General features: G+C 33.8%; 3 protein-coding genes across 3 annotated transcripts; 1 reads left to right on the top strand and 2 right to left on the bottom strand.

The window, feature by feature from the left end:
- Positions 1 to 4,687: 4,687 nt before the first annotated feature.
- Positions 4,688 to 6,261, bottom strand: LOC129938630 (calcineurin B homologous protein 1). Its single transcript, XM_056046297.1, has 3 exons — positions 6,057 to 6,261; positions 5,237 to 5,500; positions 4,688 to 5,170 (listed from the first exon to the last, which is right to left on the bottom strand). Exons 1-3 carry the CDS (start codon positions 6,121 to 6,123, stop codon positions 4,932 to 4,934), a joined length of 570 nt encoding a protein of 189 aa, XP_055902272.1. The 5' UTR covers positions 6,124 to 6,261; the 3' UTR covers positions 4,688 to 4,931.
- Positions 6,262 to 9,727: 3,466 nt separating this feature from the next.
- On the top strand, positions 9,728 to 11,539 carry LOC129939868 (mediator of RNA polymerase II transcription subunit 27). The gene is made up of 6 exons (XM_056048046.1): positions 9,728 to 10,025; positions 10,082 to 10,226; positions 10,292 to 10,419; positions 10,479 to 10,572; positions 11,033 to 11,248; positions 11,310 to 11,539. Exons 1-6 carry the CDS (start codon positions 9,856 to 9,858, stop codon positions 11,445 to 11,447), a joined length of 891 nt encoding a protein of 296 aa, XP_055904021.1. The 5' UTR covers positions 9,728 to 9,855; the 3' UTR covers positions 11,448 to 11,539.
- On the bottom strand, positions 11,450 to 24,034 carry LOC129939867 (gametogenetin-binding protein 2-like). Its single transcript, XM_056048045.1, has 5 exons — positions 23,777 to 24,034; positions 18,706 to 19,272; positions 18,466 to 18,641; positions 11,848 to 12,592; positions 11,450 to 11,773 (listed from the first exon to the last, which is right to left on the bottom strand). The coding sequence occupies exons 1-5, from the start codon at positions 23,870 to 23,872 to the stop codon at positions 11,585 to 11,587; spliced, it is 1,773 nt and encodes a 590-aa protein (XP_055904020.1). The 5' UTR covers positions 23,873 to 24,034; the 3' UTR covers positions 11,450 to 11,584.
- Positions 24,035 to 25,420: the final 1,386 nt, after the last annotated feature.

Genomic DNA, 25,420 nt, shown 5'->3' with positions numbered 1-25,420 from the left:
GTATCACCTTCATTTACATTTTTCTCTGCTGCAATTGGCTCCGAGCTTTTGTGTGGTTTAAGCGTTGGAAAGTCATCATTACTCGGGATAAATAAATGTGGTTGTTGATTTATATTTCGCTTAGTCATCATAAAGCTTGAACGTTGTTTATTTCTTGAAGAAAGTCTTTCTCTTATTTCAACGAAACTTTTTCTGCTAATGCATGATGGGTCATTTGACTTGTGTGCTTCGTTGCAATTTGCACATTTAATGATCATTGATTTGCATTCGTTCGTTCCATGATTCTCTGAACAGTTTGCACAGTGCGTTTTGATGTTACAATTTTTTTCCCCATGGCCATACATTTGGCAATTATAACACTGTGTTATTTTGTTTTTTGGTCTTCGGGCAAAGTCCCATTTAACTTGGGTTCTGAAGATTGAACGTGTGTTTTGCTTTAATTCATTTAATCTTACAGAACCTATATCAAGATAAACTAAATAAAAAATGTCTATGAATTGAGCATATTGTTTTTTAATAATTTTAACATTTTGGCATTTAAGTCCAATTGATATAAGTTCATTTTTTACGACATCAATATTAAGTTCATGTAGTCCATATAACATCACTTTAAATGATCTCATGGCTGGGAGATCATGGGTATAAAATTGCCAGTTTTTTCTTTTTAATGCCTCTCTAAGGCTTTCGCGTGATTCAAGACTTTCGCAATTTATTTTGATGCCAATAGACATTTTCTTAATGCTGTAGTCTGATAGATTTAGATCACTACACAATTTATGCACATCTTCACTCGTTTTTTGAAGAACGCACACAGATGGAATTTTAGATTGTTTTTTTGATGCTTTTGGAGTAGGGTCTATAATTTCATCACATTCGATATCACTGTTATCTGAATCCGGTAGAGTTTGCAAGGGTCTAAATTTATTGTTTCTATTTGGTTCCTTAGAACTCATCTTAAGGGTTTTGACGTGTGAAGACGAAATGTCTTCAACACTAGGTGAACGATTTCGTTTACCGATTTTGGTTTTTTTTTCACTTTAGTATACCGCACAGAAAATATACACGTCTAACGCATGCGAACCGCTGATTGGTACTGTACATCAGTTTTAAATTCATTAAAATATGAAATAGGTCCTGACAAAGTTTCATTGCTGCCATAATTTTTAGTGTGAGTTCTTTGGAGTAACAAGGCGCTAGCTCTTATAGACCTAGCGGGAACAAAAATTAGTATTAATTCAAGAAGCGATGGCCATTTGATATAGTAGCAATAGTAAATAGTAAGTCTTTAACAAGCATTATACTATGCATTTTTCTTCTTGATTTTAAAACTTTGTTCCAATCAATTGGCATCTAGACTCATAAGTTCCAACCTATTTTGTTTTAAATATATTTCGTGAATCGTCTTTGAATTTTCTCAATCCGATCAGAATGAACTTTATAAATATGACTCCAAATAACAACCACGTAGTTGATCTGACAAGAGATGTTAACAAGGATAATAATACGAAAGGATCTCTAAAATCTTTTTCATTTTTTAAAACCTTCTAAACCTGAATCAATGTTAGATTGCATAAGTTTACAATCATCCAAACTCGAAACTTAAAAATATTTTCAGATCGTCCGTATACAATGAGCATTCACAATACTCAAAGATCGAGACAATATAATTAACGAACACTATGAAAGGGAATGGACATAGGTGGCTACCCTGGGGGACACTTGATCTTCAATTTTAACTTGTTTTCTACAAGATAAATATGACGGTAACCAACGAAGAAAGTGAGAATGAAAACCAAAAATGTCAACTTTTTTCAAAGTTTTTGGTGGTTCTCAGAACCAAAAGCTTTACTTATTTTAATGCATACAGAGTCCACTTGAAATTTTTGTTCTTAAGCATTAGTAACATACGAATTTAAATAAGTCAAATTGGTAACAGATGATCGACAGGAGACAAAGCCATGTTCTACTTTACTTAAATACTCACTTGTAAGAAAATCAAGCTTAGTTTTTACAAAACTTTCAAACAATTTGGGAATTGTAGAGAGTTTACAAATACCCATATAATTTTCTACATCAGTCTTAGAACCTGATTTATGAATTGGAACCAAGTAAGAAAGTTTCTTCTTGAAGAGACTTTTTCAATATTTTAAGTAAAGGACTACAGATGGAACCACAAAAATATTTTAACACTACGCAAGGAATGCTAGTTAAAAAATATTGTTTTAAAATGAGTAAGGTTTAGAATACCATTGTCTTTTAGAATCATTATCACAATCAGTCATCCGTACCAAGAACTCCGAACTTACTATAGCTATTGCCTGTCAGTTTACAGTATAAAGCGTAAGTTACGGAAGTCTTGTGTTTTGAAAAATATAATTTAAAAGTTACGGGTCGAGTTTTTTGTATTTTTTTTTAATGTGTGTTATTAAAAAATCTTTGAGCGACCTCGATTTTAAAAATTTATTATGCGACCAAAAATGCTAAGAAATTATGCATTGATTGAATCCTTTTGAAATGCTTTGGGCGTATACGTACTTTTGTTATTGCGCTTGCTACTCAAGGGGTACGCTTATAATGATTAAACACATGGCGAGCAATTAGAAATGGGGGACAGGATTAAAGAACATAGATGCACATTAGTTTTGAATGTCTGGACATTGTAATGAGTGTCAAATATTGAGCTTGGTAAAGTACTCCACTTTCGTGTAGTGCGACTAAAGAGAGAAACCCTACAATAAACAGAGCATTCCTAGAAGTGTGCGTATAATGCTTAAATTGTTCAACTGGCTATTTCACTAGAACATTGTTTGTGAAAATACTCAGTCCTATCACGAATTCCATCGTTATCATACATTTTTAATAATTCCTAAAAACCATATCACGAAATCCATTTGTAATGCAAAATTGTATAATATTTTTCACAAAGAACGTTTTTAGTAATAATTGTTTCGGGATTCGTAAAAGTTTCCGATTACGACGGAATTCGTGATAGGGCTGATTGATAAAACAGTGATAATCATTAGACCTTGCGGCGGTGTTGAAGAGAAGCAAAGGTCTTAGTAATAGAATAACCGCCTATCATTTTAAGAGCTCTTTCCTCAATTCTATAAAAAATAATTTAATGAAACTTTTTAAATTATAGGCATATCAAAAGAGGTACAAAACTTCTCGCATCGTCCGAGAAAACCTAAACACTAAGCAGCATTTTTGGCGATGTAAAATATGTGATCACTCTAGAACAAGTGCTTTGTACCTTTAACTAAAGGCTGTTCGGACCCTCACTCATGGATAGTGACATTGGGGGAAGGTTATACACTTCTGCGATAGTATATACAATTTAGTTTTCAGACCACAAAATTCTACATGGTTTTTGATTCCCTATTGGTCAATGCTGCCAAGATCAGAATTTAATGAGCCTATCATACACCGCTATTGGTAGTCCACATCCGAAAACAAGAATGATAATCTAAAAACGAATATGAAAAGCTGAGTGTACTTTTATCAAAGAAACAGAATGGGTTAGAAATCTCAGACAATAGATAATTTATAAGAATAAGAAAGAGTGTCCGACACAAAACGGAGCCTTGGGGGGCACACCAGCGTTTATTTTATGGATATCAAATTTGAACCCTACCAAAACTTCTTGACTTGAACAGTCCCAAAGGTGTTTCTAAACCAGCAAATAAGAGATTGAGAATACTAAACAGTTTTGTTATTTGATGCAAAAAGAATGGGCTAAGCCTTAACCCAGTTAAATGTCAGGCAATGACTTTTTTATTTTTAAATATACCCTTAGTTTGATTTATTAAAAAAATTCGCAGCATTCTTTACTACACGTTCATAGTTTTAAAGATCTCGGAGTTCTTTTTCATTCTTATTTTGATTTTAAAATGCATATTAATTCGATTGGTAGTAAAGCAAACTCTTCTTTAAGATTTGTAAAACGCTGGTCTAAGGAATTTCAGGATCAGAAAGTCGCATCTCGCTCTATGGAAAACTTTGGTCCGCCTACATCTTGATTACTTATCCCAAGTATTGATTCCCTTTTCCGAATTCATAAGAGTAGGTTATATAGGATATAATATGTTCAACGCAAATTCATACTTTTCACCTTAAGCGGGCTGCATAATCTTACAACCTCTCTCCTTATGAAGATGGGATAAACCCCCTTCAAATGCAGCTCCTATCGTAAATTAGTGTCAATAATGATATTGGCTTTACTTATCAACACTTAACTAATGGAATTGAGGTTCCAGTACAGGTTTAAACCAAATCTGAGGTAACCAAAATACCCGTAGTTTACAATTAATGCATGTTTTCCCAATTAATCTCATGTCTAAACTTTTAAATGTACATTCAAACCTTTTTGAAAAGTGTATTATGTTATTGTAGGTCATTTTTACTAATAATGAACTAAGTGATTTAGCCATAAGAGGAAATGTATTAAGATTTGTTACGCAAAGATCTTATAATTGCCCAAGTGTAAACAAAATAAAAAGGGGTAATATAAAGAAGTTATTCCTTTCAAGTTTCTTTGTTCTTAAACCGGAAATTCTGTCTTCTCTAAGTTGGAATTTTCTTCGCTGGGTTGCGATTTGCGCTATGTGGCCGAGCTTCTGTAGCCCACGTGTTTTGACTATTCCCTTTGCAATTGTCCGTACTCCGTATTAATAAAACAAATACAAAATTAGCTTGTGCATAAATAGTTCAACAACTTTATTGAAAAATTGATTTGTTTAAAGTACATGTCCACTAAGCACTATTAGTTTCTTATTTAATAGTAAACCACTACCGCTTCCATACAATTGAATGAAAATAGGAAAAAAAAAATACAAACATATTTTTGTGTTCACACCTTTAACATAACATAATATTTAAATAATACTTTGAATTAGCTATGTAGTCTCTTTTCAGGAAAAAAAAACAAAAACCTAATTAAGAAATCGAATTGACATCTTTTGTTCAACGTCAGTCCTCTCGAGGGCTTTGCAAAAATCTTCAAATGATATCTTTCCTTGACAACACATATCAGCTTCAAGAATTGTGCGCTCAGCGATGCTAATAAGCTGGTCTTGACTGATATTGGCTCCCACCATCATATGAAGGATGTTCAATAGTTCATCACGACTAATCACACCATCATCATCTAAGTCGTACATTTTAAAAGCGACTACAAAAACAAATTAAGTTGCAGTTAAATAAGAATAAAACAAAAGAGGATAGTTATTCAAATTACATTTCAACTTCTCTTCACGACTGTTAAGTTTGTTTTCTTTCTTTTGATTGATTGGTCTAAAATGCGCCAAGACTTGCATGAACTGACGGAAATTGACCCTGTCATCTGTGCTGTCAGCAAAAAAGGCATGTACTATTCGTTCGCAGAGCGGATTGATCGCCAATTCTGGTATCCGAAGAAAATCTTCACGTGATAGAGTACCACAGTCACCTCGATCCAAAGATGTGAAACGTGAGTACAAACGTTCTATTTGATTGGGAGTAACTAAAAGAAAGAATTAATAAATTTAAAGAAGGTTAGTTATACAAAACATGGACATAAAATAAATGATATGCCTTCACGAAAGTGATTTTGCGATATTAAGATATTCCATTGGGAAGCTGGAGAACAATTAAAATGTAGTATGTGCTCGCACTTAATAAATTTCAGAAGACCAACTCTCTTATGAGAAGCTAGTTATCATTTGGACACCATAGAGCTAATATGATGTTTATTTGCAAGGCCATTATGTAAATAAAAACAAAACGGTTCCAGTAAAGGAAGTTACTCATTTAATGTCTTATATAATAGTTGTTACATTAAATTTATTGTTTACTCGCGTAGATAATAGTCAAGTTTCTCAAAATTCCAAGGTCGAAGTACATGGACTAAGTGGAATAACGTCATAGATCAATCAAATAAATAGATTGATAGATTAACCTTTGATCTTCGGAATCAAGTCACATTTTCTTTAAATCACTAATAAATATAAGCCAATAAATTAAATTAAAATTAAAGAATCTTCCGAATGGGTTCCAAGGTATTTATGGCATTAACTTACATCCTGTATCATCTTGAATTTGGGCAATTTCTTCTGGGCGAAGAAGCAATGATGATTTATTACCCATTGGAAATGTTAATGTATACAAATATTTCAAAAAAGGTAAATAATTCGGCTTTTACACAAGTAAAAATTAATAATTTTGTAAATTGTAACAAAACGAAGACAAGAAACAGGAATCAAATTTTTGACAAATTGAATTGGAAGTTTTAAGATTGACAGCAGATGTCATTTTTAATGCGTTTTGGGTTTTACTAAAATTCTACGACTGGCTGCGTTCAATCTGGGATAGACATATAGTTGCATAACAAAACTGTCGACTTTTAAGCACGCGTATAAGTTAACAAAGACACATTAAGGCTCGAGACAACTTTAAAATTTCAATACGCTTACTAGGAAAATGGCTGTCATGCTGTCTGTAAGATGTAGAATTTAAGAAAAGTTTGTCAGCAATATTAAATTGCTAATTTGTAGAATCAAATAATAAAATACAAATTAAAATACAAAAAAAAAACTAAGTTTTGTTACATATTATTTTTTATATTAAAAATATGAAATAACTTAATAAGTTATTCTGGGTCATTTTATGTTTATTAAATAAGTAATTAAGTTAGGTTTAACTAAGTAAATTATTAATTATTTTCAATTGAGCTTAAATAAAATACATATTTTATTATTGTTGTTTCCCAAAAAGCGGGTTGGTGATGCCAGGAGAAATCGTAAATGACTGCAGCGTTCAATTTTTGCTATGATTGCAAAAATACAAACGTCAAGGTCAACTACACTTAAAACTTTTTTTTAGAGAGAGTTTAGAGATTATTTTCTTATTTCCGTTTTATTTTTTCCAAATGAAACACATCGGCATTTAATAAAAACTAATAAAATATTCATACATATATTTCTTGAATTAACAATTGTTTTTATTTTATTCTTTTTAAATGTTTTAAATCGATAAATAACAAAGTAGTAAATTTAAGGGTCGGTTTCACATTGTAAAAGTAAAGTCAGAGTTAGGCTAGGCGCGCATATTCAACTTTTTCTAAACCAAATAGTTCGATTGTTAGTTGCCCAAACATCGCGCACATAAGCAACTACAAAAGTATTCAACGAAATAAACCAATACATAATAAACATAAACTAAATTTGTCTCTCTCTTGCACTTACAGACAATTATTCAACGATTTAGTTGAATGGTCTCGCAGTTACATATATTTCCTTGTTTAAGGTGATCGTCTAGTTTGTGTCGAAATACAAACTAAAAAGTTGCTGGAATGGGCGACTGAATGGTTTCTGCATGTGCGCGGACACTCATATAAGTCTATAGTGCTCAGTTTAGAAACCAAACAGTTTCGAAACTAAAAGTTGCATGTGCGCGCCTAGCCTAAAGCACCAGTTATAGCTATCATTGGTTGACATCATTTTAAACAACCATTTTAATTTTTTGACAGGTAGTTTACTATTCCAAATTTCAGTCATTGATTGAAGTCAGCCGAAAAATTTGTATTGACAGAAATCTATCATTGGAATTGTGTGAAATTGGAACACAAATCAGTGGAACAATTCGTTCAGCTGTTCAGTGAAATTAATTTCCGTTCGCAAAATAAAAAATACATTTTTGACGAAAAAATAATGCTCAATTAAATTTTTTTTCAGACCGTTTATAGGTTTTTTTTTTTTTAAATTCAAAAAGTAACAAAGTCAAATATCTACTTAAAAAATGTCCCTACTATTATAACATAAAATATGACAGCCTGCAAAACTTTAAATAAAATGTCAATTCAATATACAACCTAAACATACTACATTAATAAAGTTTAGTCACGTTTGTTAATATTTACATTTACATTAAGTGACTAAGTCATTGTCGTATATGGACTGCTAGTAGCCGCGTTGATGTTATCTATTTCTTAACGCTACTAGCATTGACGTACTATACATGGACTGCTTGTGGTGTGAATTTTCCATACGAAATTTGAATATAAATGGTTCCACAGTGGCAAAAACAATTATGAAATATTTAGCCACATCTGTTTGTATTTAGTTGAGATAGCTTTTTCCGACATAGAAAGTATTGATATCTAGTATAATTTGTTGAAGACAAACGATGCCATGTTTTTTTTGTATGTTATTGAAAAATTTTGACAGTTCGTGCAAAATGAAGCAGAAGCAAGCTCTGTCACAGTGCTGTCGTTTTAAAAATTTCAAGAGTAGTATTTTTCTATCATATCATAGAACAAAAAACAACAAAAACATGCTTAATTGGTCTACTGCGAAGGTTAATGTTCCGAAAACAGACAAATAGAAGGATTTAATTTCGTGCCAAATTTTTGCTTTCACTTCTCAAAGGCCAACATTTTAAAATTATATAGTTAAAATAAATAATTTAAATTTATTAAATAAGAAATTAACAATTGGAATTATATTTTACATCAAAAACATGTTTGAATGTTCATGAATAAATTAAATTCATTATTGTAAATTCGATGTTTCATATTTTCAGTTACAAACATTAAAGGGCCAATTATAGCTACCATTGCAATCAATCCGAAAAAATGTTTGAATCGGTGTTTTCCTTTGATTGGAAATGAAAATTACATACTCATTCATCGGAAATCACACAAAGAACTTGTTTTAGAAAAAAAAGTAATTGCATATTTATTTTTCTCTACAAGTGTATGTTTCTATTTTCCGAACGGTAATTCATTTTCCTGAACAGCTTCTATTTTATGTTCAAAAGTGAAACGAATCGTTCCACGGATTTGTGTTCCAATTTCGTATTTATTAATAATAATTTAGTTTTCAATGATGAAAACCAATGATAGTTATAACTGGCGCCTTATACAATGTTTTGTAATTCTCGATTAAAGTTTTAGATGGCTCCCATTTTTCGGTGAAATTGTTTTTAAGAATTCGTTAGCAGTTAGTAATTCATTTACCGTATCTAACTTGAGTGAATTTCTTTTATTTATCTTTTGTAAGGCTAACATCTGAAAATTCTCTTTCTGTTGTTGCACTACAATTGGGGCAATCTGATTAAAGAACCGACGAATTTTAAATTTTGGTTTTTATTGTAAATCAAATACAAATTTCTTCTCTATTTTATTTTGGGGAGTAGTTTTCGCCCGTGGGTAGTAGAGTAGCAGTTGACTCTGAAAGGAGTAAAATACTACTATAGTAGCAAGAACAGAAGTGGCTGTGAGTATTAAATGTAAATGTTTAGCAATTTTTCCGCATAGCCCTCTGTGCGCTAGTGTTTTGTCCGTTAAAAGTGGAACCATCGTGAATTTGGCTACTAGCACTTTATGTATAGTATGTCAATGGCAACTAGGTTTCTCTTGGTACAGCGGAAATATGTTGAAACATTTGGAACTTCAAATTTTTATTCTGTCAAACAAAACTTTTTTAATCCTAGAAACAAGAGATGACCCACAAGAGGAAAAGCAGGGCTTATAGATGGCATGAATTTAAAGGGGGATTTTCTATGTGAATATGAATCGACTAGCATTAACATAATATCTTATATGGTAATGCCGATGTATTTGAATTTGTTCAGTCTATGGTTAACAAACAGTCCATGCCAGCTCTAGAAAATTACTTTCAACACAACAAACTGGCCCAAAAGAACAATCAAGCTCATGTCATGTCAGTGTCATGTTTTTCATCCATGACACTTCACACTGACAGTTCTTCATAATTTGTAACTTTTTGTTGATAGACAAACATAAAAGATAAACCATTTTTGTTTCGGGCAGAAATAATTAAATTAAACCAAAAAATTGCTAACAAAATTGCTTCTAACATGGAAAAACTAACAGCTACTCTTCAGGCTGTTAAAGCCTTAAGATCTAGTGTTGGCCATTGTTTCGAGCATCTAGCCGATGGCATGCGAGCTGAACATGGAGAAGACAATACTGATAAATTTATTCGAGAATTTCAAGAATATTTCAATAATGTAAATGTTAACTTAAGGTAGTTGTATGCATTTTGTATTTTTGGGTCATTTTATAACTTTCATTGGATCTCAGGGAAGTGGAATCTTTAATAAACAGCCTTCCAACTCCAGCGGCTCCCTATTACTTAGGAAACACAACATTTCTTGCTCAAGAAACAACTCAGGATCGCCAAGCTTTGTATCCTCAACTTGTAAATAGTTACAAATGGATTGATAAAGTAAGTAGAACTTTTGTTTTCCTTTTTTGAATTGTTCCTTTAATATTAAATCACCATATTAATAGGTTCATGAGCATAGCTTGCTTGCAAATAACTTACTGAATGTTAACAATTTGAGAAGATCTTACATTTCAACATGTTCAAACAAACGTGGAAGGTTGCCACTTTCATCCTGCAATAATACAGATCCAGAGTAAGTTAGGTGGTCTTCACTTAAAGAATTTCCATTAATATATTTTGTTTTGGTTCCAGGCACACCGATAAGTTGTTAAGTGAAATAAATCTTAACTCTGCAACAACAAGCTACAAAGTTTGTCGACCCTTTGGATCGAATGCTGTTGTAATCGTAAGTAATATAAATCGTATGTGTTAGGCTTTTGAAAAGAAACAATTTAAGTTTACTTAAACGATGACGGTATTGGAATTCTAGCGAAACATTAGTTTTATGAAGCAATTTCATTGGAATTTGAGTGCGATACGGTGGATATCTGGGTTTTGCGATGACCAAATGTTTCCGTCAATATATCGTAAAATTTCAGTTTCGAATGGTCTCAAAAGTCCATAACAGAGAAGATCTTGTGGTTTTTTCTCAGTATCATCAAATATTCAGTTCTATCAAGAGTTCCATCGTAATTAGAAACTTTTACCAATCCCGAAAGAAAATACGTTCGTATTGGATAATCTGAAACAATTTTGCATTACAAACGGAATTCGTGATATGGTTTTTCGGATGCACTGCTTCCTGTTTCGTCAACATAAATTTTATAAAAGTTTTCTCAAATATTCATTTATTTTATTTATGTAAGGTCAACATAGCTCGGGTCTTGAAGGCTGCAATCGTTTGTAAAGGTGTTTTAATTGAATGGGTCACAGTCAAAGGTGTAGATGAGCCCTTAGATGTCGATGACCTATGGGCTGAATCAAGATATGAAGTATTTAGAAAAGTCCAGGAACACACTCACTCTGCTATGTTACACTTCTTTTCACCAACTCTTCCAGACTTGGCTGTCAAGAGTTATATGGTAAAAAATCTATTCTATTTTTTAACCGAACAAAAACATACAAATTTAAAATTAATTTTAGACATGGTTCAACAGCTACGGCAAGTTATTTATCGAACCTTGCAGACGATGTGGAAAACATGTAAGCAATGGACTACCACCCACCTGGAGAGACCTAAGAACATTGGAACCATTTCACGAAGAATGCAGAAATTGTTAAAATCATTTTGTTTTCTTCTTTTATTTTGGTACAAGAAAAGTGCGTTGGCACTTGCTTTAAAAATAATAAAAAGCTTGTATTTGTATATTTAAGTTAGACTTTTTACTTATAACATTGTTTTGTTTTTTGTATTTTTTTTATTTATTAATATCTATTACTCCCAGCTGAACACGCTTTTTCATACACATTGCGGCAAATTTTTGCTTGAGAGTCTCTCGCAACTCCTGTCGCTGTTGATTGACCTTTTCCTGGTGACATTGATACTCCATTACGACTTCATTGGGAATGTAACAGTTTTCTTCGTCTTCCATGTCATCAAAATCCTCCTGAAATTCATAAAAACACAACAAATTAAAAATCTTGGAATTTAATTTTAAAGAATTTAAAATAAAATACTTACAAGCATTTGCAACAAACTTAAATTCTTCTCTCGACCGCACGCTCCAAACGGGTCGTTTTCAAAATGATTGTTTGACGAATCAAATTTGTCAATTACAAAGTCCGTTTCATTATTATGCCGATCGTGATTACAAAATCCGTCCGAGCAAGACACCTCCGATCCCTCGGGAGTGCTCGCTGTGCTAGATGTCCCCGAGTTGGCATTCGGATCCGAGCCATATCCGGCATCCAAAAGCTTCGTACACACATCACCGTCACTTTCGCAAGGACAAACGTTAATGTCCTCACTGCAGTCGATACATTTCTCTTTTTGCAAATTGCTCATTTCCTCTTCGTCTTCTTCTTCATGCTCATGTTCATCTACATCTTCCTCTTCCAGATCGATTGAATCGTCCACAATACTATTGTCACATGTCCTATAGCTATTTTTCTTCTCGTTCTTCTTTTTCTTCTTCTTGAGTTTTTTCTGTTCACGCTTATGCTCCTTGGCCTTCTCTTCTCGACTTATTTCATTATAAAGCAACTCCAAGTTACTAATGCCCTGTTTTTTCTCCACTGACATGTCAAAGCTTCGGCACAGAGCATGAACGCCAACTGCAGCTAGAACCTGACATGCTCGTTCTTCTTCTCTTAAGCTTACATAGATTCGGCGCAGACGCTCGTACATTATCATCCCGACGCATGTTAGCACCTCTTCTTGGGCGATTTCTAAGGTCTTTGCATGACGCTCTCTTTGCTTAGTGTAGCTGAAAATGATAAATTTTTCATCAATATAAAATTATATGACAGCAGTTAAGTTTAAATTCAAGAAAGTCAGAAGAACTATGACGGAAGCTATTTCCGACCCAGTGTCAACAAACTCGCCTTAATAGAAAATTCTACTCGATTTTTGTTTCCCCATTTAACAATGCTATCTAGGTTAGAATTTAATGAGCTTATCGCTCATTGCCGTCGAAGGTCCACATCCGAAGAGCAGGGTTGTTAATCTAAAGAAGAATATGAAAATCTGAGGGAACTATCGTCAGGTAAGTGGAGTAAAGGTTTGAGACAGGAGATTGTTCATACAAATTAGAGAATGTGGGAGTCTTGACAGAGCCCCGAGGCAAGGCAGATTTAATTTTGTGTTTTTCAGACTTGAACCCATCCAAAACATTTATAGAACGGTCCGAAAAGTAATTTCTATCCAAAAAAAGGAGGGATTTTGTCAAAAGCAAGGGCACGCGTTAAAGAAAGCTTGAATCAAAATTTTAGCAAATACTTTTGAAATGTCAAGCGCAATAATCTTACTTTCTTTGAAAGAATGCAAGATTTCTTTCACTGTTCGTTAAAAAAAATCATGAGATCATTAGTGAATCTATTGCTGCGCAAGCCGTACTGCTATTCATGAAAAAGCCTCCGGCCTCCGAGATATTTCTTAAGTTGATAGTTGATCAGCGTTTCCATGTTCTTTAAAGAAAGTGACGTAAATGCGATCGGCGGATAATTTTTTACAAAGATCTTGAATGACTGTCGGAATACTGGAATCATTAATTCAACTAAGCTATCAAGTACAGGCGAAGTCATTGCACTCTTTGGTATCGTTGAATTTTAGATTTGCTTTTCCTTTAACAACGAGCTTAGGAATCGAGGAAGAATTCCTCATTTTTTTAACGACTGACACCGGTTTTCCTCAGTTTATTTGGCTTTAAAACAACTCATTAACTTTAATAACCTCCTCGCAGCCCAAACCAAACCATGTGCTTTTTGGGGCTTATGCTCTAAACCTTTTCAGGATAAAAGTTTCATGCCCAAAAGAATAAAATGTCTAATCGTATCTGCACTGGAGTAAACGTCACTATTGGGGAAGCATAGTGACCATTTAAAGATTTCAATACAATTGTTGAGACCGTCCCAGTTGGCTTTCTCATAGTTGGCCAAACGGTTCTCTGAATAGTGTTTTGTTAACTAAGAGATGTTGGCACGAGAAATAAGAAGATAAAACACAGTTGTCCAATGTGCATAGAGTAGAAAGAACACTGTTAGTGTACTTTTCAGGGTAAGAAATAAAGAATAAGTCAAGAATGTTGTTATATTTTTCAAAAAAAAGTAAAATAAAAGAACTTGCCCGTTTTAGTCTTCGAAACAGAGTGACCAAACTTCTACTCATCATTCCTTACGCTACCTCTTGCCTAGATCGTCACTTCCTCCAGGTCAACCACGCATTCTATTTCCATTCACTTGACACAGTTTGTTTGTTTAACAAATAAGAATACAATAGTGCAACATCAACATATGACACACACTAAGTGATGCTGGGTTATTTCAATGATCTCTATCATTTTAATAGTTTCTATTTTGAGCCTATATCTTCTTTTGAAGTATTTAAAGCCATACATGCTCTGGACAACTCTGATTCCTTTACATTCAATAGCTTTTCGAATAATTTTACCAAAAACGTTTCCTTTAATATTTTAGATATCTTAACTCACTTATATAATAAAAGTGTTTTTAAAGGTTTGAAAATAGCTGAGGTTATTCCTATTTTTAAAAAAGGTGACAAAAAGTATGTTAACAATTATAGGCCTATTTCTCTTCTATAGGTTTTCTCTAAAATTTTTGAAAAAGTTATAAAAACTAAAATCCTTACTTAACTCGATTCTCTTCCTTTTTTTTTAAGCTCAAACCAATATGGTTTTAGGGCAGAAAATTCAACCGAGGATGTATTATTAAATAATTGTTCTAATGTATATGAGAGTATAGACCGAAAAAAGTACACTGCTGCTCTATTTATTTATATAAAAAAGGCTTTCGATACGGTCGACCATGACATATTGCTAAGAAAATTAGATAGAGCAGGTTTTAGGGGCTTTATTCCCGATTGGTTTTCTTCCTTTCTTAAATATAGAAAACAAAAGGTTAGAATAGGTAAGCATTTTAGTGAAAGTCGTAGTATTGATATATGTAGGTGTTCCTCAAGGATCAGTCCATGGCCCGATTTTATTCCTTGTTTATATTAATTCGATTTTTATTTAAAATTTAAAGGGAACTAAAACGGGTTTTGCTGATGTTATAGCTTGTGTTTATTCTAGTTAATCCTTGTTATACCTGCTTTCAGACATTAACCATGATTTGGAATTATTAAGACATTGGTTTGCGACGCACAAATTTCTTTTGAGTGAAAAAACTAAAATAATGTTTTTTAATCCACGTTTTCCTGATGGCAGTTCTCCTGCTCTCGTTCTACATAGCATTCATTGTAAAAACTTTTCTTTAAACAGTTCTACTTGTAATAGCTTCAATATATCCAGCTGCATTGATTTAGTTTGTTCTTCGCAGTGTTTCCATATTGAAAATGTAACTGAATTTAAATATCTTGGTTTAACAATTAACATCAGAGTCTCAAGCTTCTACAAGGGATTTAGTTGATCTAATAACGTGGGAAAAAGTGCAATGGGCCATAGACAGCTTTGATCCATATAAATCTCCAGGAACTTTCAACAACGTCAGTTACCAGGCGATCACAACAGAAATGGATAAGCTGAAATTAGAGAAATCACTCATAGATCTTATAAGTCTCATGCTCAAAAGCAGGACAATTACTTCTAGCATGAGAAGTTTTACTACCACCAGATCGGTGAATCGAGGCACCCACCAAGGTGGGTGTAAACGACCTACTTACATCATTGGAGTTCTCTCGGAACTCCTACAAAATGCCTTAAATAGGCTAACAAAATGGGCTAAGCAATGTGGCTTGGACGTCAATCCACATAAAACATAATACTCTTTTCGAGAAGATATAAAATTCCTCAGATTAGCCCACCCAAGATTAAAGGAATACCATTAAGCTTTTCCGACCAAGCTAAACATTTAGGCCTCATTTTAGACAAAAAACTAAATTGGAAGGCAAATATTGATGAAAGAGTTAAAAAGGGCTACTGTAGCGCTTTTTACTTGTAAAAAGCCCATAGGATCAAAATGGGGCTTCTCCCCAAAAATAACCCACTGGCTATACACTTCGGTAATCAGACCGATACTCATTTATGGAGCTGTCGTATGGTGGACCGCACTGGACAAAATGGTAAATCTAAATAAGCTCATCAAAGTCCAGCGGTCAGCAGGTATGTGCATCACAGGAGCACTTCGCTCAACACCAACCGCAGCACTGGAAGTGCTTATAAGCCTAACAACTCTTGACATCTTCTCCAAAATGCTGGCAGCCTACTCATGTGTGAGGCTTAGAGCCACCTCTCAATGGAACAGTAACAATACTGGAAATACTACTATTCTAGACAGTTTCAGATCTATCCCAGATCGCTTAGACTATACCACCCCAAAAATGGTATTCAAGATCCTCCTGGGAAGAAGAGAGACCCCTGGAAGACGATGCGGTACACTTCTATACAGACGGTTCAAAGACCGATCACGGAGTTGGAAGTGGTATATATTTGGAACAACTGAATCTCAGTCTATCCTATAGAATTCCCAATCAATGTAGTGTATTAAAGGCAGAAGTAATGGCTATTAAAGAAGCACTATAATGGCTCAAAGAAAACGTTTTATCTTGCAAGGATATACGAATCTTCTCGGACAGCCAAGCCGCTCTTAAATCTCTAGCGTCTGTCTCCATAAACTCTCAAACAGTCCACGATTGTCGATCATCTCTGAATGAGATGACGGAACAGTTTAACATTCACCTCATTTGGGTGCCGGGCCACAGAGACATTCCGGGAAATTGCAAAGCCGATGAGCTCGCCAAAAACGGAACACTTCTGCCTGATGTTAGACAAAAACATAACATATTAACACCACTTGCTACATGCAAATATCTTCTCAAGCACTATGCTCTAGAATCAACAAATGCTAGATGGTCACAGAGTACCACCTGCCTAGCAACCAAGCAAATATGGCCAAGCATAGACTTAAAACGGTCAAAAGGCTTGATATCCCTGAGTACAAAGTATAAGCTCTACAATTGGAGTAATGACAGGACACTGCCTACTAGGAAGACATGCTCTGAGGCTAGGGGTCTACACAAATGACTTTTGTAGAAGCTGCATGGACGAGGAGGAAGAGGAAACAGTCCAACACCTTCTATGTACATGTCCAGCACTCTCCATTAGAAGGAATAACTTTATCGGTAATCCCTTCTTCGATAATACCAGTAAACTGGCAACGATTGAAACAAAACGTCTCTCTAACTTTATTAAAAGTACGAAATGGTTTGTTTAAATTCATTACTCTCCCATGAGTAACATCTTTAGTGGTATCACAATGGACCCTTGAGGTCTACGTGCGTCAATGACATCTGGACAGCCACTCCAACCTAACCTAACAATTGACAGTAAAATGAATTGGAAACCTCAAACACAAGCAATCAAGAAATACTTTCAACCACATAAATATTTTTTCACTTAAGAAAACTTTGCTGCCGAAGAATTCTTGAAACTTTCTATTATGGTCTCGTTTAATCTAAACTGCAATATGGTATTGTATGTCGGGGCGGTACATATAAAAGCTACATTCAACTCCTGTTAATAACTCAAAAGCATATTTTAAGAAACATTTGAAAGAAAAGATGACTTGATCATAGTTTTTCGTTGTTTGTTAACTCGGGCATACTCCCCCTAAAACATCTGCACTTCTATAAAGTTTTGAAAATATTCTATTTAAGGAGTGGTTTTCGTTTTACTTCTGTTTATACATTGCGTAGTAGTGAAAGAAATCTTGCGTTCATACCTGCACATCATTCTCAACACTTTTTTAATAGACCTCTAATATTCGGTCTATTGGCTCTATATACTCTTTTAACAAGAAGATTAAAGAATAGCTTTTTAACTATGATTTTAATGACATTCATGGCTTAATTAGAATCTTAGTTTGAATTTTTCATATATTTATTATTCCTATTATGTAATCTTTTAAATGTATTACTTTATTTTGCTGTTATTCTTATATTATTATTTTTTTTCTATATTCGACATTTCACTCCACAACATCTGTTGAATATTATTCCTTTTAAAATTTTGTATATTTTTGAAGTTGCTCGATACTTTCGACAATTGTCGTAAGACAACAAATTGTATCTAAATATATTTCTTTTTTTCTTATTTAAATAGTAAACTTATTTATACATTACTTTTTTTCATAGGAATTATTCTTGCTTTACTATTATATTTAAGTTGATAATTGTATCTATTTTATAAGAAAGAAGAAATAAAACTAAAAACTTGACATAGTTGCACTACGATGGGTTAGTATTGCAATATGATCCCTTATTGTATTGTGCTTATTTGGTTGAAATAGTTCGATTGGAGTTCCTATGATTGTAGAACAATATACATGACACATTCGGAACACTTGTTCGTAATCGAACTGTCATGTGCCTTGAATGCGATTTATAGGAATTGAGTAATTGTGAGAACTGTGTGTGGTCTCTGTGACTAGGGACACAATGTGTGAGGAGACTTACAATTCAAAGCCGAATCCGAACGGCTATTTTAAGAAAGCACTTTTTATGACAAGAATTACTGTTGAAGGACCTCTGGCATGATAGTCTTACGCACTGACTATCACGCCACAGGTATTACTGCGTTCTACTCTTTCATCTAAAAAAAATAATTTTAAAGGAAAATAGACTCACCTTCCATTGACCTCCGGTTCAGCTCGCCGAATAAGGGTGTCGATAAAATCAGCCTTAGTTTGAACATGAATATGTTGCTCAGGTTGGCACTTTTTGATATTAGCATAAAGTGCTGCAACGAATCCTTTCTCTTTCGTTGTTGTCTCTCCCACCAGGATGTTATAGGCTTTTTCAATCTAATACAAAAATGTTACCATAAGCAAACTGGTAAATATAAATTAAGAACAACAAAATACACACTTTAGCTCTACATCCTTGACAGAATTTATGTTTCTTTAAATAATTCTCCAGCACTTCATGTAATTCAGTATCTTTAATCACAGATAGTTCTTCGCGGCATCTTTGCTTCATAGACGACCACACTTCACGCCATGTCTCGGAGAATGGCTTCGAGCGAAATGCATCTAATGAATGCAACACACACCGGGTCTTGTTACGCAATTTACTTTCAACTAAATTGTTAAGAACTTCGTGGTGTCGATAAAGCAATGTCCCCAGTGTTTGTGGTGTCTTCATTTTTTCCTCAGCTATGCTCAATATAACAGAGCTTTTTAGAACAATCGGATCAAGTGTCGGATGTCCGGACAGTGTTAGCTGATAGAACAATCGTTCAACACTGCGACGACATCCGACACATTGAACACATTGATTGAGGACAGCCAGAAAAGCAGAGCTATCTATTTCCAGGGATTCTCTAAGTTCGTCGGGGGTTAGCAGATTGAATTTTCTCGTAAACTCTTCCAATTCCTTTCCTTTGATATGAGAACTATCTATTGCTAGTCCTTTGCTATTAAGATCCATCAGCATCTGATTAAAATAGAAAAGGAATTGAGTTAAAATTGTGTATATATTGAAAATATGTAGATTTAATATATTTGTTTTTACTGAAAAAAAAACAATCGTGACTATCTACGGTTTTGGCAACTCCTGATCAAATTAAATTATATAACCTTATGCCACGAGATGGAACAATGTAACTCGATTTTTCTAATTTTGGAGATAACAACTTTAGCTACACGAGTGAGATAACGTTTTTGTAATCTCCATCAATGTCTTTCTTTCCAATGAAAACGATAGTTAAGCACGTTCTGTAATTTACGAAAAATAGTTTCAGAGGGAAGATGTTTTTAAATTGTTAATTTGAAGATTAAAATTAAGTCACCCAGTTCTCTCTATGGACAAAATAAGTGATAACCTTCCTTAGTTTCCCCCTACTGGGTTCTGTTACATGAAAACCCAGTCCTATTGCCCAATATTGAAGTGTTTAAATAAGTCGCCCGCAAGCTTAAGAAAAACAAATCCCCCTGCTCGGATGGCCTAACTGCTGAGTTCTGCAAATATTGTGTGAGGTACCAGCTAATCAACCAAGTGCTGGAAAAGAAAAGTATGATCGATGACTAATCAAATAGTTTAATATGTCCATTCACAAAAAGGCGATCATATGTCCTGGAAACATTAAAGAGTCATACATTTGACTACAAGATGTGTGTCTTAAATCTTTTTGCAACACTATGATCGGCAACAGTCTGGCGTTAGAGTAGGCAGATCATCTACAGACCAAATATTTACATTAAAGCAAATCCTGGCCAACGAATTTCAAGTCGAGGACCACCATCTTGTCATTGCCTTTAAAACAGCATATGCTAGCAAAAGTTGCCAAAGAGCTTCTATTGGCCATGTCTGTACTCGGGGTCTCGAAAAAATTAATCCAGCTATGCTGCGTGACGTTACAAAATACTTAGTGTATGCCCTATCAAGTGATTTCTTTAACATAGATCTGGAGTAGGTAGTGCGTAAGAATAATGTTAACCTATATGGCACTGTCTTTAAAAGGTCTTCAAAACTTGGATTGGCTATGCAGACGATATCGACATAATCGGTTGCTCCAAACGAGCTGTTCCAGGAGCATTCTTAGCTATAGATGAACAGACGAGACGCGTTGGTCTTGAAGTGCATGAAGACACAACAAAAGATATGCCCTCAATAAAAACAGCCTCATCTATCCCCCGCTTAGGACAAAACCTCACTGTTGGTAGCAATAATTTCGAGGTAGTCAAGAAGCAAATATCTATTCCACGAACGACACCTTAGTAGAAATCCGACGAAGAATTGCACTATCGAAAAGCTTCTATTTCGGTTTGGCAAAATAATAGTTCAAATCTCCTTTCTCCAAAGACAAAGTCATGCACTTATACAATACTTCAATTTTACCAGTTCTACTTTACGGACACTGGATACATTCAAGAGAAAAATCCTTCGTCGGATATTTGGTCCCATATGCGAAGAGGGTGAATGGAGAAGATTCAATCTTGAACTGTATCACATGGATGTAGTCCACAGAGCTTAAACACGCCGCTTACACTGACTCGGCTACATCGAGCGAATCCAATGTAAATTTGATTTTTTCAATACTCTTGTGGTGAAAGGCTTGTCTCTTTAAAAATTATGATATTTTTATAATTAAAATAAATACGATGAATCTAAATGAACAACTTGAGAAAAGAATTTAATTATTTACTTTTTTTAAAATTTCTTTGAATAAAATACAACAACAATCGTAGCAGAAACATTTTAAGGCATGCTCAATATTGGAATAAAAAAAGTAAGTTCTTTTATATTAAACATGGACGAGCACCAGCAGATAGCAATTGGTACTATTTTCAAAAAAGGGCAACAAAATAATAATCAATTTTCTGAAACAAAACAATATTTTTCCAATGATGTCCTGAATTGCAATTTCACCTCATCACGTTAGATTTTTGGAAAATACTTATTTAAGAAATGAAGATACAAGTGTTTTTCAGGCCAAATATCTTTAAAAAATAATATGCTGATTAGAAAAGTACAAATCTTATAGATACAGTTTATATCATTTTAATATCTCACTATTTATATACGAGGTGTGTTCAAAAAGTACCCGGAATTTTTAAATTTCGCGGGTCTGGAGAGTCCGAAGGTCAAAATTTGTTTTGTATTGTGTTGGTATACATGTCCCTAAAGTACGATGCAATTTTCAGCTATATTCACTGTTAAATTTGTCGGTAGTAGTTGCTAAGGTTCGACGTGTTTTTATAAGCTCGGCGTTTTTACTTTGTTGACCAGAAAAACAATCGCATGAACATCGCTCAGGAGCTGTTAAATGACGTCAACGACGATCCAAGTTTGCTTGAAAGGGTCGTAACAGGTGATAAAACATGGGTACACGGTTATGATATCGAAACCAAAGCACAATCGTCCATATGGAAGCAATCAACGTCACCAAGAGCGACAGAAAGCACGTCAAGTTCAATGAAATGTGAAGGTTTTGCTTACTGTTCTTCGATTAAAATGGCATAGTGAATCAAGAGATCTTACCACAAGGTCGTACGGTTAAGGTATTACCTTAAAGTTATTCGAAGTTTGCCTAAAGCAATCCGAAAAAACGCTTAGATATATGTTAAAACAATACATGGCTTTTGCACCACGATAACACACCTGCTCACTCGTCGTTTCTTGTTCCTAATTTGTTGGCCAAAAGCAATATCGTAGTCATGCCCCAGCCTCTATATTCACTAGATATGGCTCCGTGTGACTTTTTCCTGTTTCCAAAGTTGAAGAGACCCATGAAATGACGGCGTTTTACCCCGATCGAAGAAATAAAGGCCGCATCGCTGAGAATGCTCAAGGAAGTATCATAAAGTGAATATCAAGAGTGCTTTGAAGATTGGAAAAAAAACGCTGGCATAAGTGTATTATATCTGGGGGGGGGGTGGGATTTACTACTTTGAAGGGAACCACATTGATGTAAACGAATAAATAATTTTTTTTTTGGAAAAAAAATTCCGGGTACTTTTTGAACACACCTTGTAATACATATATATGTATATATTTTTTTTTTTTTCAAAATACATGTTTCCAAAACCTTGATTTTATAAACATTTTAAGCATAAATGATTCAGCTCGTTTAATTAATAAGGATTCTTTGAGAAGAAAATAAGATACTGAAAATATTAAAGGGAGTGTTGAAGACAGAGATTAAAGATTAAGAAAATCATCGTGAATCTTATTTAAAAAATTACTTCATTAATTCAAAAAGCCTAATTTGACTCAAAAACACTCAAGTGAAGGCTTTATATCGTAGCCGGATTGGAACAAAACTGTCCACCATTGAATTGTTTTGAACAATATACCTTTTTATTTGCGAATCTAATGAAGTAAATAAAAGTAGTTAAGAAACAGTGAGGATTTTTATTAAACTATTTTATATATGAAATAAACCGCTGCGGAATCTTTTTTGAAACAGTGAGGGTTCCATTTTTCTTTGCAAATCTAAGCTTAGCTACTTTGCTGATGTCTACTTCAACGTTTAAAAAAGTTCCATTTTATGCGGAGACTGGAGGAAAGTAAAGTCTGACAAAATTGTAGTCCAATGATTCAATGGAATACATCACATTATTTAAATTGAAAAACTTTTGAGTTTTTGTTTGCAAGAGAAGAAATCGTTGACATCTCCACAACAATTTAAAATTAAAAGTTTTAATAAAGAAATGAAGAGAATTGTATTTTTAAATTCGGGAATACAAACCGATTTATATTAGAATCTATAAATTACATACAAATCTATTTACAATTCTATTAGTATTCAAAAACTCAATGACTAATAGAAAACTTATAAACAAAACAATATCTGTCTTAAAGAATAAGAATTGAAAATGTGAATTTTCTGCATAGATCATATTTAAACCGTGCAAAATAAAATCAGCAAACGGTTCTAAAACTTCTTCTTTTGCTCTGGTTTTAAGTTAGACTTGGGAACCCTGTTCATAAGAAATGTATTGACAAGATCTTTGAAAACGTACAAAATGCAAACAAGCCACGTACTGCTGCAAAGATGCATAGCATAACAATAGTTTCGGAACATAATGGAAAACCAAATTGTGATAAAATTGTCCAGATTAGAATATAGTACATTTTAAGAAGATAAATTCACAAAGTTATTTGAATTATTGCTGTACACTTTAATTTAAGTAAAACCAACCAAAACGTTAACAAATCGAGCCCATTTTCTGAACTTCTACACTTATCTTTATAACTTTCGAAGCCCTGGAAATATACTAGAAATTTACATATGTAAGTAAATATGTAGGTCGAAAACATGATTTTCTAAAGAAATTGAAAGTAGATTGTTTTAAGAAAGATTATTTGATTTTAAGTAGCCGCAGTAAATACCCGGTTTATGTTGGCCAACCTTTCCATAAATGAAACAAAAAAATATATCAAAGAAAAATTCAAGGTTTTTTCTTTTTGTGTGTGGAACTTTCCGTCTTTTTACCATTAAATTATCGCCAGCAATCACGGGTAGTTGTCGCCTGCCGATTTTTACGCTATTTATATTCTCCGCATGGTACACATTTGTTAGACGTGCCATAGTGGATATTTTAGAACGAATTTGAGTTGTTTGATACGAATTGAAAATACACGGCACAAAATCTGGATAAAAGGTGTAAATTGAAAAAAATTATTCTGGATTTGTCACAAAAACACGTAGACCCAAGTTTAGTCTTTCTCACACAGTCGCCATTTAATAAAACCGAAGTGAATAGTGATGCCAGTTCTATTAAAAAATTCAATCTATGGAATTCGAGTGTCGAAAGGAGGTGTGTTCGTGTTCTATTTTTAGTTTTGTTCAATTGGGCCTGAAGGGTGTTTCTTATGGTGGTCATACACGAACAAAACAATACAAAAATTCCCGAAACTGACCTTAAATTTTCAGTGAAAAAGTGAAACATAAGAAAAAAAAATTGGGTGACGCAACATTTCGTTGCGAACTAGGACCTAGTGACTTACAACTCTCAACCATTCCTGTGTTCGAGTAATGTTGTCAGTGATGGAAAGGACCTACAGTTTTAAGCCGAATCCGAACAGCCAATTTGAGAAATCACTTATCATGACAGGAATTACTCTTGGGGAATCTTACAATTCCTCGCAAGTGTAACGACCTATTTGCCTTCTTTTGATCCTTGCTGGCAATTCATTGAACCCTTAGCTCAGTGGTGGGTGTGGTTCTTGGACCCTTCAATGTCGATACAAAAAAAAATATTGCCAGACTCTGCATCCTGGTGTTGATGATGCGCGAGACATCGCCTCTACCCCCCCTACCTTGGTTAACTCCCTCGCTAGAGTAACCCCTTTGGATGGCTTCTTCCTCCCTTAAGCCATCACCCTTCTCATCATCATCCTCTCATCCTTTATATTAAAAAAAAATTACTCCATGATTATGTACTTATCATTCAGAGAGAAAAAGATATGTACGTTTTCATTTCAGACATTTAAATATATTTTTAATTAGAAATTTGTTATTTTATAAAACTACATATATCATATTTTAACTAATCTATTTAAATTTAAGTTACAAATACTAATTTCATTAAATTGATTCAATTAGGTAAGTGCACTAATAAAGAAAAATAATTCAATCTATATTGGCAACGCAAAGCACAAAATCTTAAGATTTGAATTTAAAAGTATAACCGCGTCTTCGGCTTATTACAACTTTTTTTGGATTTGAATTCCTTTTTTTTTTCTCTTTTCTTTTTGATTATTTCACTTTAAGTCAAAAATCCCCTCTTTCCAAACCCACCCCACTAATTCGCGCAAGTGTTAAAACAATATATTTTTTTTTTTATATACACATATAGGTATAAGTGCAGAATAAATAATTATCAAGTTAATCAAAAAGATATGTACAAACTTACCCCTTTATTCCTCGAGAAGTGGCCACTGCTGTTGGATAGAAGGTTTGTTGCACCCTGAGCAATCTTTCGATGTACTTGATGTTGTTTCCTTTTTTTTTGTAGGTATTTGTTCACTTATTTTTAGATATGTATATATTTCACTTCCGCGATTAGCTTTTACTTTTAACTCGGTTCGCGTGGTGATACTTAGAATTAACAACTTATTCTTTTATACTCCGAAT

Source organism: Eupeodes corollae, chromosome 1, assembly GCF_945859685.1.
Source record: "Eupeodes corollae chromosome 1, idEupCoro1.1, whole genome shotgun sequence".
Lineage (NCBI taxonomy): Eukaryota > Metazoa > Arthropoda > Insecta > Diptera > Syrphidae > Eupeodes > Eupeodes corollae.
The sequence above is the reverse complement of the archived record's forward strand: the minus strand, read 5'-3'. Positions and strand labels throughout refer to the sequence as shown.

Coding starts and splice junctions, on each gene's coding strand:
- LOC129938630 (XM_056046297.1), bottom strand. CDS start 6,123: ATGGGTAATAAATCATCATTGCTTCTTCGCCCAGAAGAAATTGCCCAA. Junction 5,501..6,056: donor AATTCAAGATGATACAGGAT/GTAAGTTAATGC, acceptor TCTTTCTTTTAG/TTACTCCCAATCAAATAGAA. Junction 5,171..5,236: donor TCGTGAAGAGAAGTTGAAAT/GTAATTTGAATA, acceptor TTGTTTTTGTAG/TCGCTTTTAAAATGTACGAC.
- LOC129939868 (XM_056048046.1), top strand. CDS start 9,856: ATGGAAAAACTAACAGCTACTCTTCAGGCTGTTAAAGCCTTAAGATCT. Junction 10,227..10,291: donor GTTACAAATGGATTGATAAA/GTAAGTAGAACT, acceptor CCATATTAATAG/GTTCATGAGCATAGCTTGCT. Junction 10,420..10,478: donor TGCAATAATACAGATCCAGA/GTAAGTTAGGTG, acceptor TTTTGGTTCCAG/GCACACCGATAAGTTGTTAA.
- LOC129939867 (XM_056048045.1), bottom strand. CDS start 23,872: ATGGCACGTCTAACAAATGTGTACCATGCGGAGAATATAAATAGCGTA. Junction 12,593..18,465: donor GAACCGGAGGTCAATGGAAG/GTGAGTCTATTT, acceptor TATCATTTTCAG/CTACACTAAGCAAAGAGAGC. Junction 11,774..11,847: donor TAAGTTTGTTGCAAATGCTT/GTAAGTATTTTA, acceptor TATGAATTTCAG/GAGGATTTTGATGACATGGA.